The sequence below is a fragment of the Crinia signifera genome, chromosome 2 (assembly GCF_055691185.1).
Source record: "Crinia signifera chromosome 2, ASM5569118v1, whole genome shotgun sequence".
Classification (NCBI taxonomy): Eukaryota; Metazoa; Chordata; class Amphibia; order Anura; family Myobatrachidae; genus Crinia; species Crinia signifera.
This window is the reverse complement of record NC_139218.1, coordinates 151,644,643-151,660,943: the sequence shown is the minus strand read 5'-3', so window position 1 is coordinate 151,660,943 and position 16,301 is coordinate 151,644,643. Positions and strand designations below refer to the sequence as shown.

General features: G+C 40.8%; 1 protein-coding gene across 3 annotated transcripts in view; it reads right to left on the bottom strand.

Moving 5' to 3' along the window:
* BLTP3A (bridge-like lipid transfer protein family member 3A) overlaps nt 1–16,301 on the bottom strand; it is a 79,461-nt gene that overhangs the window by 24,045 nt on the left and 39,115 nt on the right. For all 3 annotated transcript variants that reach the window (XM_083173128.1, XM_083173127.1, XM_083173129.1), the window contains 11 exons: nt 12,119–12,157; nt 11,916–12,007; nt 11,580–11,769; nt 11,354–11,491; nt 8,737–8,901; nt 8,481–8,649; nt 5,784–5,852; nt 1,658–1,804; nt 782–858; nt 576–702; nt 258–448 (listed from right to left, as the gene is read on the bottom strand). In XM_083173128.1, the coding sequence (XP_083029254.1) occupies nt 258–448; nt 576–702; nt 782–858; nt 1,658–1,804; nt 5,784–5,852; nt 8,481–8,649; nt 8,737–8,901; nt 11,354–11,491; nt 11,580–11,769; nt 11,916–12,007; nt 12,119–12,157 (1,404 nt within the window). The remainder of the gene's footprint in view (nt 1–257; nt 449–575; nt 703–781; nt 859–1,657; nt 1,805–5,783; nt 5,853–8,480; nt 8,650–8,736; nt 8,902–11,353; nt 11,492–11,579; nt 11,770–11,915; nt 12,008–12,118; nt 12,158–16,301) is intronic.

Sequence of the window (16,301 nt, the reverse complement as noted above, 5' to 3'; positions counted from 1 at the left end):
TGCCCAGAGAGCTGGCCGGGGTAAAGGGAGATTTTTCTTAAATGGCGAATGCACAGGGCTGCGTGGGCGCCGATAAGGAGAGCTGTAGAAAAAAGATAAAACGGCTCTCATCAGCTGCAGGGTTCATCATACTTCGATGTGATGCGGGTGCCCGCTTCTCCTCATTATGCAGGAAAAGCGGGACCCGATAACTACAAAACGTTATGGGCATTTTAATATATCTGCCCCAATATATGTTGATTAAACAGAAGACAAACCTTAAGGTTGAATCCATCTAAGCGCACATCTCTAGTCTCTGTGGCTCCTTCTTTTACAGTGGTACTCACAGCTGCAAAGTGCTGTAGGCGCTGAGAGAGATCTAGCATAAATAAATTCAACCACAAAATAGACTGGGCAGCAAAATATAGCAGCAAACCATGGAGTTGAATATACAAAGCAGGAGCCGGCACTGCAAAAAAAAAAAAAAAAAGAGAATAAATGACGATGTGTGAAAACCATTTAAAGCAGGTGGATGTGGAAACTAAACAAAACAATACTAATAGATTGTGGCATTGCTTAAAGAATTAGCATGTTACCCGGTAGACTGTCACTTGGAAGACGGTAATACTCCATGTACTGAATGTGGACAGCAGAGCAAGTCCTCGGAACACGATGGCATGATAGAATAGGAGGCCTCTGGGGAGCTTGTCCAGATGACGATACCTGTGAAGGGCGTTGAGAGCTAGTAAGTAGACTGGTATATAGCATTGGATCAGCCTCTGAGGTCTTCTTTTCATCTTACCTGATGAATGTCCATGTCATCTACTCTAATTAGCACAGAGCGCAAGTAGAGTGAAGTGGAAGATTGTTTTGCACCGTCTGAAGACAAAATTGCCTGAATTATTCATAATGTAGAGTCGGGTAAGGAACATGAACAAGAGAAGTATGGGTGAAATGTAAACACAACAAGTAAAACAGTTATTTCAGGAACATAGGGCTACTCGCAGCCTATCGAACAGGTCAGCGCTGCCGGCTGCACGCCCGCCCCCCACATTCCCTCGCTAGCATGCGAGGGGATGTATACAAGAACACATTCCCTTGCATGTGGCCGAAGGGGAGAAAAATCATTTGATGGTCAACAATGGTCTCCCTTCAGCCGCATGCAAGGGGGTGTGTAAACATTCGATGGTCGCCAATCACCAAATGATTTCTTTCCCCTTTGGCAATCAAAGTCAGTCAGAATGGACTTTTATTACCGTCGGAGTTCGCTGAAAAGGCAGCATGTACTGACGTCATGTGATGTCAGCCGCCCGCCCTGAGCAGGCATCGGCCCACCTACATTCCAAGGAAATGTACAGAGTTTCCATGGGAACATCCATAAAATGCTGGGCGTTCCCCTGCTCCAGCCCCCTGTCCACCCCCCTCTGGATTGAACAGCTCGGCGAGTGTGAAACTTGCCAAAGCTGTTGGCTCCTGGGGTTTGAACATGCGCATAAACGTGCATGCCCAAACCCCCCACCACCAGGCAAGGAGCCGAATTCAGACCTGAATGAACGGGTCTGAATTGGCCCCATAGTGAACAGGTGAAGCAAGTAGTAGGTGAAGGAATAGTCTGTAATGTAGTAACAGCAAATATTAAACATGTATGCTGTGGCTTATGAAGGAGGGTGTTGGTTACTCTGCTCAGAATTCGCTGAAGACATTTTCCCCAACAAAGTGTTCTCCAGGTCCTCCTGTGCCTGCCTTTCTTCTGCAAGTTCCTGCAGCCAACGCTCACATGTGCCCATTGCAGTGGAAAACCGATTCCAGTGTGTGCAGCTCTGCCCTAGAGAAAGTAGCAGAATGACTGTATGTTACAATGAATACATACAGTTTATCAAGTAGACACAACATTCAAGCATTAAGCATTTTGTCATATGAAAAAAAATCCTACTTGTACTGTACATCCCAAAATCCTTTCGACGTTTTATTATATTTTCATGAAATACATGCCTACGAAGCAATGTAGCAGTGTTAATTTATATAGCCAGCACCATACTGTAAGTCGTTTTACTGATTTATTCCAATGTTATACGGCCTACACACATGCCGATATTAAGGCATTTTCTAAGCGATTTTGCTTAGTTTTGCAAAGTCGCTTAGCAAATGCCCTCACATCGGTGTATGTGTGGGGGCTGTATCTGCATCGGCGCGCGTCCCCGCGCGTCTTTATCGGTGGCCGAGATTGACGGACAGTGTCCATCAATCTCGGCATCGGCAGTGTTCTCCCACCGGAGAACACTGGTGCTGTCCGCTCGCTTAGCACACAGAGCTGACAGCTCGCTCTGTGTGTGGGCTGTCAGCTCTGTGTGCTAGGCGATAGCGGCGCAGCACAGCCCGACATAGCGCAGCTAGGTAGCCCTGCACACATCGGCATGTGTGTAGGGCCCATTAGCCTTTAATTGATTGCAATGCATTAAATAAAAGTTGCAGTTACTTATTGTAGTGTCATCTTGTAATTTTACAATGTTCTTAAACTGGCAACACTTAAATAGGCATCTTTTTTTTAAACCGTGAGCTTATAAATTGTATAAGAAATAAAAAAAAATCCTTCACTCCTCATCTCCAAGTCAGTTCTATAAAAGAACAAAAATACTTCATACTGTACATAGATTCAGAAAGGGAAATTTTATTGCAAATTTTGTTATGCTTCAGTGAGAATGTTTATGCTCTTATGGATGTGAATATGAAGACGATATAGAATTCATTATAATTCAGAAGGTTCCAGCTAAGGCATTAGATTTGGCTGAATGGTAATTTTTTTGGGAGCCCTCTTCAAGTTTGCGGTGGTGTGTGGTGGTCTAGTAAGGTTCAAATCCCTGCTCCTGCCCGGCTACCAGGGTCAATGTTACTCAGCCATTTTTTTTATTGAAAAGGGGTACTAGAAAGTTAACAACTCTGTTTTCTCTGGCTATTGAAACTCTGGATTGGGTGGTTAGAGCATGCTCAATAATTTCTGGCTTCCAAATTTGGAGTAGAAAAAATTTGCCTCTATGCTGATAACAAAAAATTATTTTAACACACATGTAGTTCCCTGCATGCTCCACGAGAACTTATGGCGTCTACTCCAGGATCCAAATTAACTGTAATAAATCCAAGATGTACCATATATACTCGAGTATAAGCCTACTTTTTCAGAACATTTTTTATGCTGAACAAGCCCCCCTCGGCTTATACTCGAGTGAGGGTCCCACTTGAGTCAATAAGTTTTCCCAGATTTTTTGGTGTGAAATCAGGTACCTCGGCTTATATTCGGGTCGACTTATACTCGAGTATATACGGTATATATATATTTATTTATTTTTTCCAAATTCTAAAGCACACTGGAATACTTTACTCAGTACAATGCCTGAACATTTTATTATGCACAATCAACATAACCAATAACATGACAATGCATGAACGGTATACTTTCTGAGCATAAGGGAGGGATCGCTGTGTCACCAGGATGGACTCAGAGAAAGGGATTTGAACAGTAAGTTCTTACAAAAATCCCCTTTTCTCTTTCATCCATCCTGATGACACAGCTCTACCATGGGACATACAAGAGCTGGTCCTTTGGGAGGGTATGCTCAGGCTTACAGTTCTCATCACTGCTTCCCTAAACGAAGCGTCATGGAACCTATAGAATTTGGTAAAGGCATGAACAGAGGACCAGGTGGCAGCCCTGCACAACTGCTCCACTGTAGCCCCATGATGCACAGCCCAAGAGGAAACTTAGGCACTGTTCGAAGCACAGCCCTGTCTTCATGAAAAATCAAAAATGGAGCCTTGCAGGACAAGGTGCCCAACTCTGAAACTCGCCTAGCTGAGGCTATAGCCAACCAAAAGGTAACTTTCCAAGACAGAAACTTAAAATCAGCCGACCTAATGGCTCAAAAGAAGGTATTTGTAACACTGACAAAACCAAAGACAGTTCCCAAGGCGCCACCGGCTGTCTATATGGAGGTTTCAGCCTCATGACTCCCTGTAAAAAAGTCTGAACTTCAGGTAACAGGGCTACCCTTTTTCGGAAAGAAAATGGATAAAGCCGACAACTGTACCTTCAAAGACCGCAGACTAAGCCCTGCAGAGAATCCCTCCTGGAGAAACTCCAAAAGTCTAGATAATTTGAAAATAGATATATATCTTCCAGACACAATGGTAATTTGCAACTGAAACAGGCTTGCGAGCCCTGAGCATGGTCTGGATCACTGCTTCCCAAAACCCCTTCTTCCTTAGTAGGAAAAAGCCAGGCTGTCAAATTTAGACGAGCTAGGTCCAGGTGTAGAAATGGTCCTTGTTTGAGCAAGTCTGGTCGAAGAGGAAGACACCAAGACAACCTCAGTATGTCTGAATACCACGATCTCCTGGGCCATTCTGGTGCACTCAAAATGACTTGTACCTGCTGTATCCTCACTCTCTTTAGGACCTGCGGAATCATAGGGAACAGGGGGAACGCGTAGGCTAGGTTGAAACGCAACGGAAATGTCATGGCATCCACTGCCAATGCCTGGTCCGAGAGTAGAACCTTGGAACCTGACAGTTGTTCCTGGACGCCATCAAATCAACCTCTGGGAGCCCACCAGAGCACCACTATCTCCTGAAAGACTTCCTGAAGAAACGCCCACTCTCCCTCTAGCAGCTGTTCCCTGCTGAGGAAATCCGCCTCGACATTCTGGATACTCGGAATGAACACAGCCGACAGAGGAGGAACATTCACCTCTGCCCACTGGAAGATCCGCAAGACTTTCTGCATTGCCATACTGCTGCGAGTCCCGCCCTGATGATTCAGGTAAGCCACAGCCGTGGCATTGTCTGACTGTATGCGGACTGGTGATCTCCCCTGCCTGCAGAAAGGTGTTCCAAACCGCCCGGAGCTCCAAGATGTTGATCGGCAGTCTGGATTCCTCCTTGGACTTCAGACCCTGCAACCTCAAGTGCAGAACTAACGCCCCCCAGCCCCTGGCATCGGTCTTGACAACAACCAATAGCACAAGCGGAAGGGGACGCGTAAAACTAAGCAAATAGCTTAGTGGGTGCAAAACTAACATATAAGTACCCGAAAGAGAAATATATATCACTTTCTCTCAGTTTTCCATAATTGAAAGTTATATAACCTCTTTCATATGGGAGAATGCACAACTATACATAGGGGCCCTGAGCAAAATAGTTTGAAAACCCGTGCTATGGTTTTCAAACTATTTTGCTCAGGGCCCCAGTCAGACAATAAAGATTACAGGACCTAAACAATTTACCACACAATGGATGGCACACATTTGGGGTCAGCAGACCACACAGTAGCATTAAGGAGCCACCAAACAGAAGTGAAGAGACCGCTAATGCGATCACCATATTTCTTGCACAATATCAGAGACTAGCTCATGAAAGGGTCACTACAATGGAACAGGACACAGCTCTTTCGGGGAAGACTGGTTTAAATTTTACCCCATTACAGTTTCTTCTGACTAGATTCTAGATGTCCCCCTTTATTGAAGTGGTGACTTCCCTCCACCAGCAGTAGCAGTGGCACCAGAGAAGTCCTCCAGGTCCTGGTGGTGCTGTGATGACACTTCTGAGTCAGACCTCTGATCATCAAACATACCAGTATTTCTCAGTAACTCCTATCCCTAACTCCCCTATCCCTCGCAGCATTATCTTGTCTGGAACCTAACCATAATGTCAACATTCTACCTGTCAATGTTAGAATGTCGACACACTTGATGCCAATATTCGAACAATGCCAACATCTTAATTGAATACTATGCTGCAAAAATGCTGCATACCTGCCCTGTGGGATGGATAATAGTCCAATGTGATTCTGCGGAAAGTCATCTGGATTGCTCCTCCGGACACTAAATGTTGACAGACAAGTGTTACAAAATACAACTACAAAAGCAGATTCAAAGTCATGACTGTGAAACAAGGAAAAAAACCTGCAGCACTGTTAAACACTTAAATCAACAAGAGGATTTTGTCCCTTTTTTACATCTACATACGATTTTTTGTTGCTGAAAAGCTGAAAGTGCTTTCTCCACATTTATATTCAGCAATTGTCAAATACATCTGGTCTTACAAAGTGAATTCATGTCAAGGCAACCATATTTTCACAATAGAATGTAGTCACCATGTTGCCATTCATAATTTCAAAATGTTCAGAAGGTAGCCAAATTAAATTAGGGTTAGCATGCGATTAGGGTTACCCTGTAATAAGAGTATCTCAACATTCATGTCAACATACTGAACAGTTCAATATTTTGCCATAGTCAACTTTTTAAATGCCCATATTATGCTGCTGGCACAACATTCCATTTGGTAAGTATGAGGTCTGCATTGAGGAATGAAGATCCAGGGAAAGGTTGGGGATACATAACCAAAATAAAGCTATAAAATAATGATTACTCCCTATTTAGGCTTATGAACATTTTTCTTTGAGGTTACTAGTGATCCTTCTAGGATTGTGGCAGGGCAGGGGGCTGGTGTATGGGGACAGCATGAGGGGGCTTGCTGGGCACACTAACCTCACTGTTTGATCCAGGAGGAGGCCCAGCATCTACAGCGGTGCTGGGCTTCCCCAGAGCACACCGGCTGGGTCAGATTGCAGGCTGTTCTAGCAGGGCGCTGCTAGAGGGGCGGGGTCCTTTTTTTCCTAAAAATAGGGCAGGGCGCAGAACCCCCCTTAAACAGCCTAGCGTTAACACTTGGCTACCAACAGATAGCTGCCAATACATCCAGCATTCTACTGTTCTCCAAGCAGTTCTCATCCTTTGGGCGCTGTTCAAAAAAGTTTTTCACTTGGAATCATGAGGTAAATACCCAAAATAAAAGAAATAAAAACCACAATAGTGTAATATATTTTTGATAAGTTGGTACAGTCAAATTCTAATGTACATTGATCTTTCATAGGTGAACTCGTACCCTTTACGTTGGTCTACTTTTTAAGGGTAGACATAAATCGCTTGTGAGGGGGCGGTCAGGTCACCGTTAGATTTCACCTGAATCAAGAGGGATTTCCACTCACACTCGAAGTACCCAAAAAATGGAAAAGATAGAAAAAAATAGTGTGATACTGTTTTGTTAATATTGATGTAATAAAATTCAGTACATGTCAATCCTTAATGAGGGAACTCGTACCATTTATGTTGGTCTACGTTTTGAGGGTAGACATAAAGTGTTTATAAGGGAGCGGTCAGGTCACCGTTAGAATCCCCTATATTCACTCTATTTGTAGCTTATAGAATAAAAGAAAAGCTGGTATGGTGTAATACCGCTTTATTCACCGCGGTGGAGTAAAGGGCTAAAGACTTTGGACCTGGCACCGGGAGAAGCTACAGGGACGCCTGGTTTACATCAATTGCCTTATTGTCTACATATTCTGTGTGGACATAACTACTCGGTGAGAGTCTGAAGTTTTAACCCTGTTGTATATATTTTAAGTGTTTGTGAATAAAGCGGTATTACACCATACCAGCTTTTCTTTTATTCTATAAGCTACAAATAGAGTGAATATCGGGGATTCTAACGGTGACCTGACCGCTCCCTTATAAACGCTTTATGTCTACCCTCAAAACGTAGACCAACATAAATGGTACGAGTTCCCTCATTAAGGATTGACATGTACTGAATTTTATTACATCAATATTAACAAAACAGTATCACACTATTGCGGTATTTTTTCTATCTTTTCCATTTTTTGGGTACTTCGAGTGTGAGTAGAAATCCCTCTTGATTCAGGTGAAATCTAACGGTGACCTGACCGCCCCCTCACAAGCGATTTATGTCTACCCTTAAAAAGTAGACCAACGTAAAGGGTACGAGTTCACCTATGAAAGATCAATGTACATTAGAATTTGACTGTACCAACTTATCAAAAATATATTACACTATTGTGGTTTTTATTTCTTTATTTTGGGTATTTACCTCATGATTCCAAGTGAAAACCTTTTTTGAACAGCGCCCAAAGGACAGTATCGGTATTTTCTTATTTTTTCTATCTGGTGTATGTAAGGTGATCCATACTATTCGGTACTACCCAGGGCAGCGTTCAAGCGCAAAGTTAATCCAAAAAAATCCCTTTCTACCATATATATATCTTAGAGACCTGGTTTAACATTGCAGCAAAATCTCAAAGAAGATTTACTGTACCTAAATAGGAGTGGTCAATTCTATCAATTAACTGCAACATTTTTTTTTTTTTAACACAACTGTTATATTTTCAGAAAATACAATTTATTCAATACAAATTTCACCCATGTCTACAGCAGTGGCATCTACTCATTTTACAATGTTTTTAAATTGAAAAAAAAAAAAAAAAATATATATATATATATATATATATATATATATATATATATATATATATATATACACTTAGTCAACAGAACAAACATGTGCCTGTCATTTTATGCAGTATGCAATTATACAAGATAATTGCAGCATATCTATCATGAGCCCATGATTAACCTCCTCTAAAAGGTTTGTACCTGTACCCCTTGTTTGGCATTCATCACACACATGTATTTCCAACCTTGCGATGAGGAGATGATAAGAGGTCTCTTTCACATCAAATTTGTCAAAATACTGACCTATACTAGAGGAAGAAGAATGGGAAGGGGACATAGACCATGGGGGAGGAGCTGTGGGAGAAGGAACCTGGAGATGAAAATAATATATTTAGAGTACGATATTACTACAATAATATACTGTATATATTCCATTAGAAAATAGCATCAACCTTACCTGCCCCACCCCAATCTCCTTTTTCTGTCTCACGGATTTCTGCACAGCTTCACTTAAGGATTTTGTGTACGAAAGCAGCGCCCTGAGCTGAGAGTCTGTGAGGACCCAGAGAAGCTCATCTAAAGAGAACGATAGCTTGGAGGACAGCACCAAACAGTCCTTAGTCTGAATAAAATGACAAAAAGTTCATTAAATGGATAAAGGGGGTAAATAGGTATTTCCTTAATACACAAATGCACCAAAGATTAACATACTGTATTAATCAATAAAATACTTTTTGCCACACAATTTATTTTATTTTTTTAAATTTTATTTCCAAAATAATAGTAGGAAATATGGGTGAAATTTAATAGGATGAGAGATTCAGAAAGTGAGAGATTTGGTAAGAAATCTCCAGGTTTTTTTAAAGCGGCAATCATACACGTCAAAACTGGTTTTGCCGTATAAATGATTGCCGCTTTAAAAAAAAACCTGGAGATTTCTTACCAAATCTCTCACTTTCTGAATCTCTTAACCTATTAAAATTTCCAATCATATAGCTATAAAAACTTATCTTGTTCATTTGGATCTAAAAAAAATATACAAAATATTTCACATTTGTGTCTCTGATAGATAACATAATTTGGAAATCACTGTTTTTAACTTTTTGGCCTGGCATCATACTGAGAAAAAAAAATAAAAGTTACCAACATATGCTGACAATTGCATTTAAAAAGCATGTGTATGGGGCCCATCTTGTAGATCAAAAGCCAATATCTAGCTAGCCAATGATAAGTATAATCACCTGATGGCTCTAACACCATACGCAACCTATAATGTTAACATTGTCTGAATCAACAGCATGGGTCAGACTAGAGCAGGTGAAGGAGAGAATGTGGTAGGATAATTTCTATTTACCAAATTCATTAATGATATAGAGGAGGGAATACTAAAGTATCCATCTTTGCGGATGACACAAAACGGTGCATGGTGATTAGAACAGACAAGGAGGTCTCCATGCTACAGAAGGATTTAAAGATGAATGGGCCACAAAATGAGGTTCAATGTTAATAGAAAGGTTATGCATCTTAGGAGACTACCAGTGTGCTACTCACAATCTAAATGGGGTAGAGTGCAGTGCTCAGAAGCTAGGGACACCAAAATAATTATGCCACTGTACAAGGCACTAATTAGACCAATTCTAGTACCATTTTGGGCTCCTCACTACAAAAAGAACATTATAGAACTGAAAAAGGTCCAGAGAAGGGCAACCAAGCTAATAGATGGGTTGGAATCCTTAAGCTATAAGGACCGATTAGCCAAATTAGGAATGTTTTACGCTGGAAAAGAGATGTTTTAGAGGAGACATGCTTGTCACTATTTACTTTGAGGTCAGAAAGGAAGAACACAAGTCCATGTGATCTGGCTGGAGGAGGGAAGATTTTGTACCCTCCGAGGAAAAAGCTTTTTATACAGTCAGGGCAGTAAAAGTACAGAACTCTCTTCCACAAGATGTGGGGTCGGCAGACACAATAAATACATTTAAATTAAGATTGGAAAAGCATTTATTGGATAAAAAACATCCAGGGGTACAACCGATAAACATCATTTAGGCCAAGGTGGAATCGAAATTAAAAAGTTAAACAGGGATTCAACATCTCTATTTAACCCTCTGATGGGTCCTGTAAAAGGTTGAACTGGATGGACGTAAACTACTATGTTAATGTACTGCAACCATGTTTATATAGTTAGATCAAGTGAAATTTGATCAAACTATAATTGACTCATTTATAAACTTGAGCAAACATTTTATATTAAGTGAATGAGCAGTCATTATACCCAGGTCATCCAGTTTTGGGTGATCTAATGAATATTTTGAGCCTGATTCTAAGATGGGAGCAAAGCATTAGAACTACGTTTCTACCTGGTCTAACCATGTTACAAAGCAATGGATGCAAATATATATTTTTTGCATGCTGTGTAAATAGTCTGCTTTTGTATTTAGCCTGCAAGTTCTGAACGGTTATACAATTTACCCAGCAATTTAGATTTAAGTTTGTAAACACCACTCTCAAATCTAAATCTCTCTCTGCACACCTTACATCTGCCCCAGCTACACTGCAACATGGTTTTGCCAAGGTGCCCACTTACTTACTTTTTTTGTTCTGCATCAAACTCTGAGGGGGGTATTCAATCCCCTGTGGCTATTTCCGACGGGCGAAATAGCAGTGGCCGCCTATTCAATGTTGTCTTCCCGACCGCATTGAACAGGCATCTCGGCAAAACAAGCCTGACTTTAAAAGCATTTGGGCTCGTTTAGCCTAAAACGGCCATATATTGTCGAGCGCACGGCTGGATCTCAATGATCCATGGCCGTTTCTCACGACCACGCCCCTTTTTGGCACTCGACAGGCAGGACATTTAATCCCTCCAGTCGAGATGCAGTCGAGCGGACCGTGAACGGGACCGGGGCACGACTGTGGGGCTGGCCTGACAGTCGTGACCTGGGAATGAATACCCCCTAAATCAGCACATATGCAATTGCAGATTAATATACTGCAAAAGTGATTAGGTGGCTGGAACCACTGAGTTATATACCATACAGTTAGTAATAGGTGTCACTAGTATGACATCTCACCCGTCTTTTAAGTGCAACATTTAATTGTCCCCCATTGGTAAGTAGGCGCAGTGGCGTGCTTGGGGCATCGTCACAACTTTCAGATGCATCAGCTTCAATACGAAGTGTCTGCCAAGTCACCTGTTTAAATGTAAGAACCTGACGAGAGAGAATTAAAGGTTTAATGGAGATACACTAGGTTAACACAATTATTGTTCCTTCTAGATCACTTGAAAAATAAAATGACCTCTCCTCGTTGCGGATGAGTAAGACGGGTAAAGCGTAAATCACTTTGTTGCCAGGTTGGGCTGACACTGTATCCTTGAAGCTGCCACAGCTGTAGCGATGCACGGAAAGTGTGTGACTCAATCTTGATACTAACACAGCCGACTTCTATGAACATGCCCTCCACCACCTTCTCCGCAAAGCCATATTCACTAGCAGATGATGTGAGAAAAGATAGATGAAAGGGAACTGGTATATAACAACACAACACACCACACCATTATAAGTATGACAGAGGTGTGGCAATAAAAACTAAATTACTGGAAGCAGGAAAACAAAAATCAAACTAAACCCTCACCTTTGACCTGCAGCAAGGGCTATAGGGGATGGTCCATTGGGAGGACGGGGGTCCTCACATGTTTTCATTTCAATCTCCACCTTATCAAGCATCTGTAGGTGTGACAATACCAGCACCGACATGTTTATTCCGCTCTCTGTGACCAGCATCGCCAGTGTACAGATTTAAGAAGACATAAGCACACAGTGAAAAGGTCTGCTTACCAGGCAAATAGGATGAGTTTTCAGTTTGGTCCATTGTATCTGTCGAATAAAATGTGACAAAAAGCACAAATGATTGATTGCTGCTGCAAACTGCTAAAAATATTTGTAATGAAATTGACGAAGGAGTCTATTAATCAATAATCGCATTTGCAGTGCAATCCGGGTATGACATAAGTTCCAAAAATCACATTGCAATATGTGATTATGCAACTGGAATGTATGAACAAACGCATGCAGGGACAGGAGCAAGTTTCTTCTAAGAGTTCTCTCGGGTTGTTGGGACTCTGACCATGCAGGTGTGGCAACCATTGCTGTGAAAGGAGGAACAGTCTCTGTCCAGTTTAGGTTACAGCAGCAAAACTCAGCTTGCTACCAATAGGAGTTGCAACAAGTTGTCAGTAATTGGGGAGCCTCAGCACATATCTGAAATATCCTAGGTGGTTTTCTTCCTCATACATTTGATTGATAATTAATATTTGTGGGTGTACCACAGAAATGGAAGAAAAAATGGGATATAGATAAAAAAGGCGCAAAGGTGGAGATACTTGAGAGTATGAGTTCGAGTTTCTTCCTTTTCAGGGCGAAGTTATTTTCTCAAGCCAGATATGGGTTAACAGACCATGATGAGACGTGAAACATAAAAATAAAAATAAACAAAATTACGATAAATCTTAGTGTGAGTGTCTCTTAATATAAACCCCCTATCGGGTGGTGTCATTAATATGCAAGACGAATTTGATTCCGCGGGGCGTACCAAAACTCACGTTGGATTGTGATGGTACTCCTCTTATCAAGGTTTCTTTTGGTATAGCCTCGGGGGAATCAACTTCTAAACATCGATGGGAAGGTGGCACGATGGACTTGCACGTGTTCCAAAAAAAGAAGGAGAAACGGTGTCTAGAACTGTGATGTGACCTTATATGATAAAGAAAGTGGGTAGCTAGACAAAATGGTGTGTTTTGACAGCATACCTCACTTACATCTGAAATACTGTGATGTGACCTTATATGATAAAGAAAGTGGGTAGCTAGACAAAAATGGTGTGTTTTGACAGCATACCTCACTTACATCTGAAATAGTGGAGAAACATATATAAAGGTTTCTTTGGTGTTGAAAAGAAGCGGGCGTACCCCTACTCACGATGTGAACTGTGATTTTCAAACCTATCAAGGTTTCTTTAACTTTATCTCCTTGAATGTGAGTGAGTGATCTCAGGGAGTATCTCACCGGATTCTGACAACTCCAATCCCCAGCAGATATAAAATATAGAAAATATATGTCTCAGTGCAATGGTTTTAGATATATATAAGCTCAAGTGCTTGAAGCCCAACTTCAGGATGGCGTAAAAAAAAAAATTGGGAGTCACTTGCGCTAATTAAAGGTGAGCAGCTCAATGATGGTAAAAAAAGAGAAAAGATTCCCTTTTTTTATTCCTGTAGTAAATTAGAAAAAATGAGCGCTGGTGAGAGGGGAAAAAGAGTAAGAGAAAGGTGGAGGGATAAAAATAGGGAGGGGAGAAAAAGCAGAGCGGCACCTGTAAAGAAACGGGATTAGTGAAAAAATGTTTACGCTCCTTTGCAGGAGGATGGCGTACCTTACTCACCCCTCTCAGTAGGGGGCAAAAAGCCCGTAGCGTTTTCTTTTTAACTTCTATTGGATAATTTCCACCAATTTTTGATAAAATGGTATTCTACCGGAGTTTTTAATCCATACAAAAAGTTTTTACAAAGAATCCCATAGATGACATAGGGACAAAGAATTTCCAAAAAAAGTCCAAAAAAATTCAAAAAACAAAAGAAGACGAAATATAAAACTTGAATAAAAACAATACATACATCCGAAAGTGAGACATATATTTTCTATATTTTATATCTGCTGGGGATTGGAGTTGTCAGAATCCGGTGAGATACTCCCTGAGATCACTCACTCACATTCAAGGAGATAAAGTTAAAGAAACCTTGATAGGTTTGAAAATCACAGTTCACATCGTGAGTAGGGGTACGCCCGCTTCTTTTCAACACCAAAGAAACCTTTATATATGTTTCTCCACTATTTCAGATGTAAGTGAGGTATGCTGTCAAAACACACCATTTTTGTCTAGCTACCCACTTTCTTTATCATATAAGGTCACATCACAGTTCTAGACACCGTTTCTCCTTCTTTTTTTGGAACACGTGCAAGTCCATCGTGCCACCTTCCCATATGTGGAAAACCTTCATCGATGTTTAGAAGTTGATTCCCCCGAGGCTATACCAAAAGAAACCTTGATAAGAGGAGTACCATCACAATCCAACGTGAGTTTTGGTACGCCCCGCGGAATCAAATTCGTCTTGCATATTAATGACACCACCCGATAGGGGGTTTATATTAAGAGACACTCACACTAAGATTTATCGCAATTTTGTTTATTTTTATTTTTATGTTTCACGTCTCATCATGGTCTGTTAACCCATATCTGGCTTGAGAAAATAACTTCGCCCTGAAAAGGAAGAAACTCGAACTCATACTCTCAAGTATCTCCACCTTTGCGCCTTTTTTATCTATATCCCATTTTTTCTTCCAAATGTCTATATTGTTGAAGTAAGGGTGTATATTCAGGGATTGTGATTTTTTAGGCAACATTGCGCCACGTATCTCCTGTCATCTTCTTGTACATTGTACCACAGAAATGGTTGTTTTGGGGGAATATGCAGCAAATATTTAATATTAACTCAGCCCTAGTCTTCAAAAGGCCTGCCATGTCACACAGCTTTTCTTTAGCAGTTATATCTGCAACTGACCTGAATCAGTTAGGAACCTGCACTTTCTGATCTCATCATAATTACAAATTCTTAAGTGGGGGGAAAGTTATTGGGGGCAGGTTCATGCACTAGCAATTACAATGAGGGTAAGCAAGTATCCATTCAACAATTGTAATTAGTGAAAATCGTATTGTTATGGAGGATAAATACTCATATGGAGGTGCTCCCCCAAGAGTCTAGAGAGTTTGCATTTCGATAAAGGCAGGCACTCTTTTTTTGTGGGGGCACTCTAATGTTAAAATATAATTTTTTATATTTTTATTTAAAATTCTGGGTAGTAATCCCAGAAAAAAGGACACATACAACAATATAAGACCATACACAAACAGTGAAATTGGCTAAAGGAAGACAAAAGTAGTAGAGGTTGAGTATCCCTTATCCAAAATGCTCGGTACCAGGAGAATTTTGCATAATGGATTATTCCATATTTTGGAATATTTTAATATTTCAATGATGTAATTTGAAGTATCGGTACTTATGTATTATCTGGACTCCCATGTTAAATGCACCCCATTTTTTCATACCCCTACTATCCAACTGGAGTTGATTTTATATAGTGTGGCGAGCGCAGCGAGCCACCGTGCCCGAAGCGAGCCCCGCGAGGGGACGCGGTCTCATAAGAAAACCGGGAGCCCAGATATTACATAAGTACCAACGTATCTTGCATTTACGCTGTATAAACATCAACCACATGAAATACATACAAATATATTTTATTTGTTCAAAAAACAAGGTTTCAAAAAAAATTAAACAAAATTTTTGTACTATCTGAGATACTGACTTTGAATGCCAAGCAATCACTGTCTTGCACATATATAGTGCCAGTTACATATCATGTCCTCAGTAGTGCTGTTACAGATGTTCCATATTTCGGAATATTTTAATAGTGAAACAAAGTGTATGTGACTGAAAGTTTGCGCTGTAGCAGCTTTGATTGATCAGGGGACTCAAAGGACTAACATCCGTAGCCCTAGACAGAAATGGAAAAATGTGGTTATGAGTCACCCGAAGGTTCAAAGTGCTATAATAAAAATAAATAAAGTGAGAGTGACAAAATCAATGTGCACTAAAGAATGTGGAGAAATGTACTTCCCCTTTTATGTATCCATATCCAAAAGATATGGATACATAAAAGGGAAGTACATTTCTCCACATTCTTTAGTGCACATTGATTTTGTCACTCACTTTATTTATTTTTATTATAGCACTTTGAACCTTTGAAAATTTTAAAGTACTTGTTTCCTAGCACGGCGCCACCGATTTTAATTGTATGGTATCGGGTTGCAAAAATTGGGCCAATCGCATTGCATGCAACCAAATTGCTTGCAATGCGATTGACCCAACCGACCCGATTTTTTACATTGGAACCTATGTTAAATGGT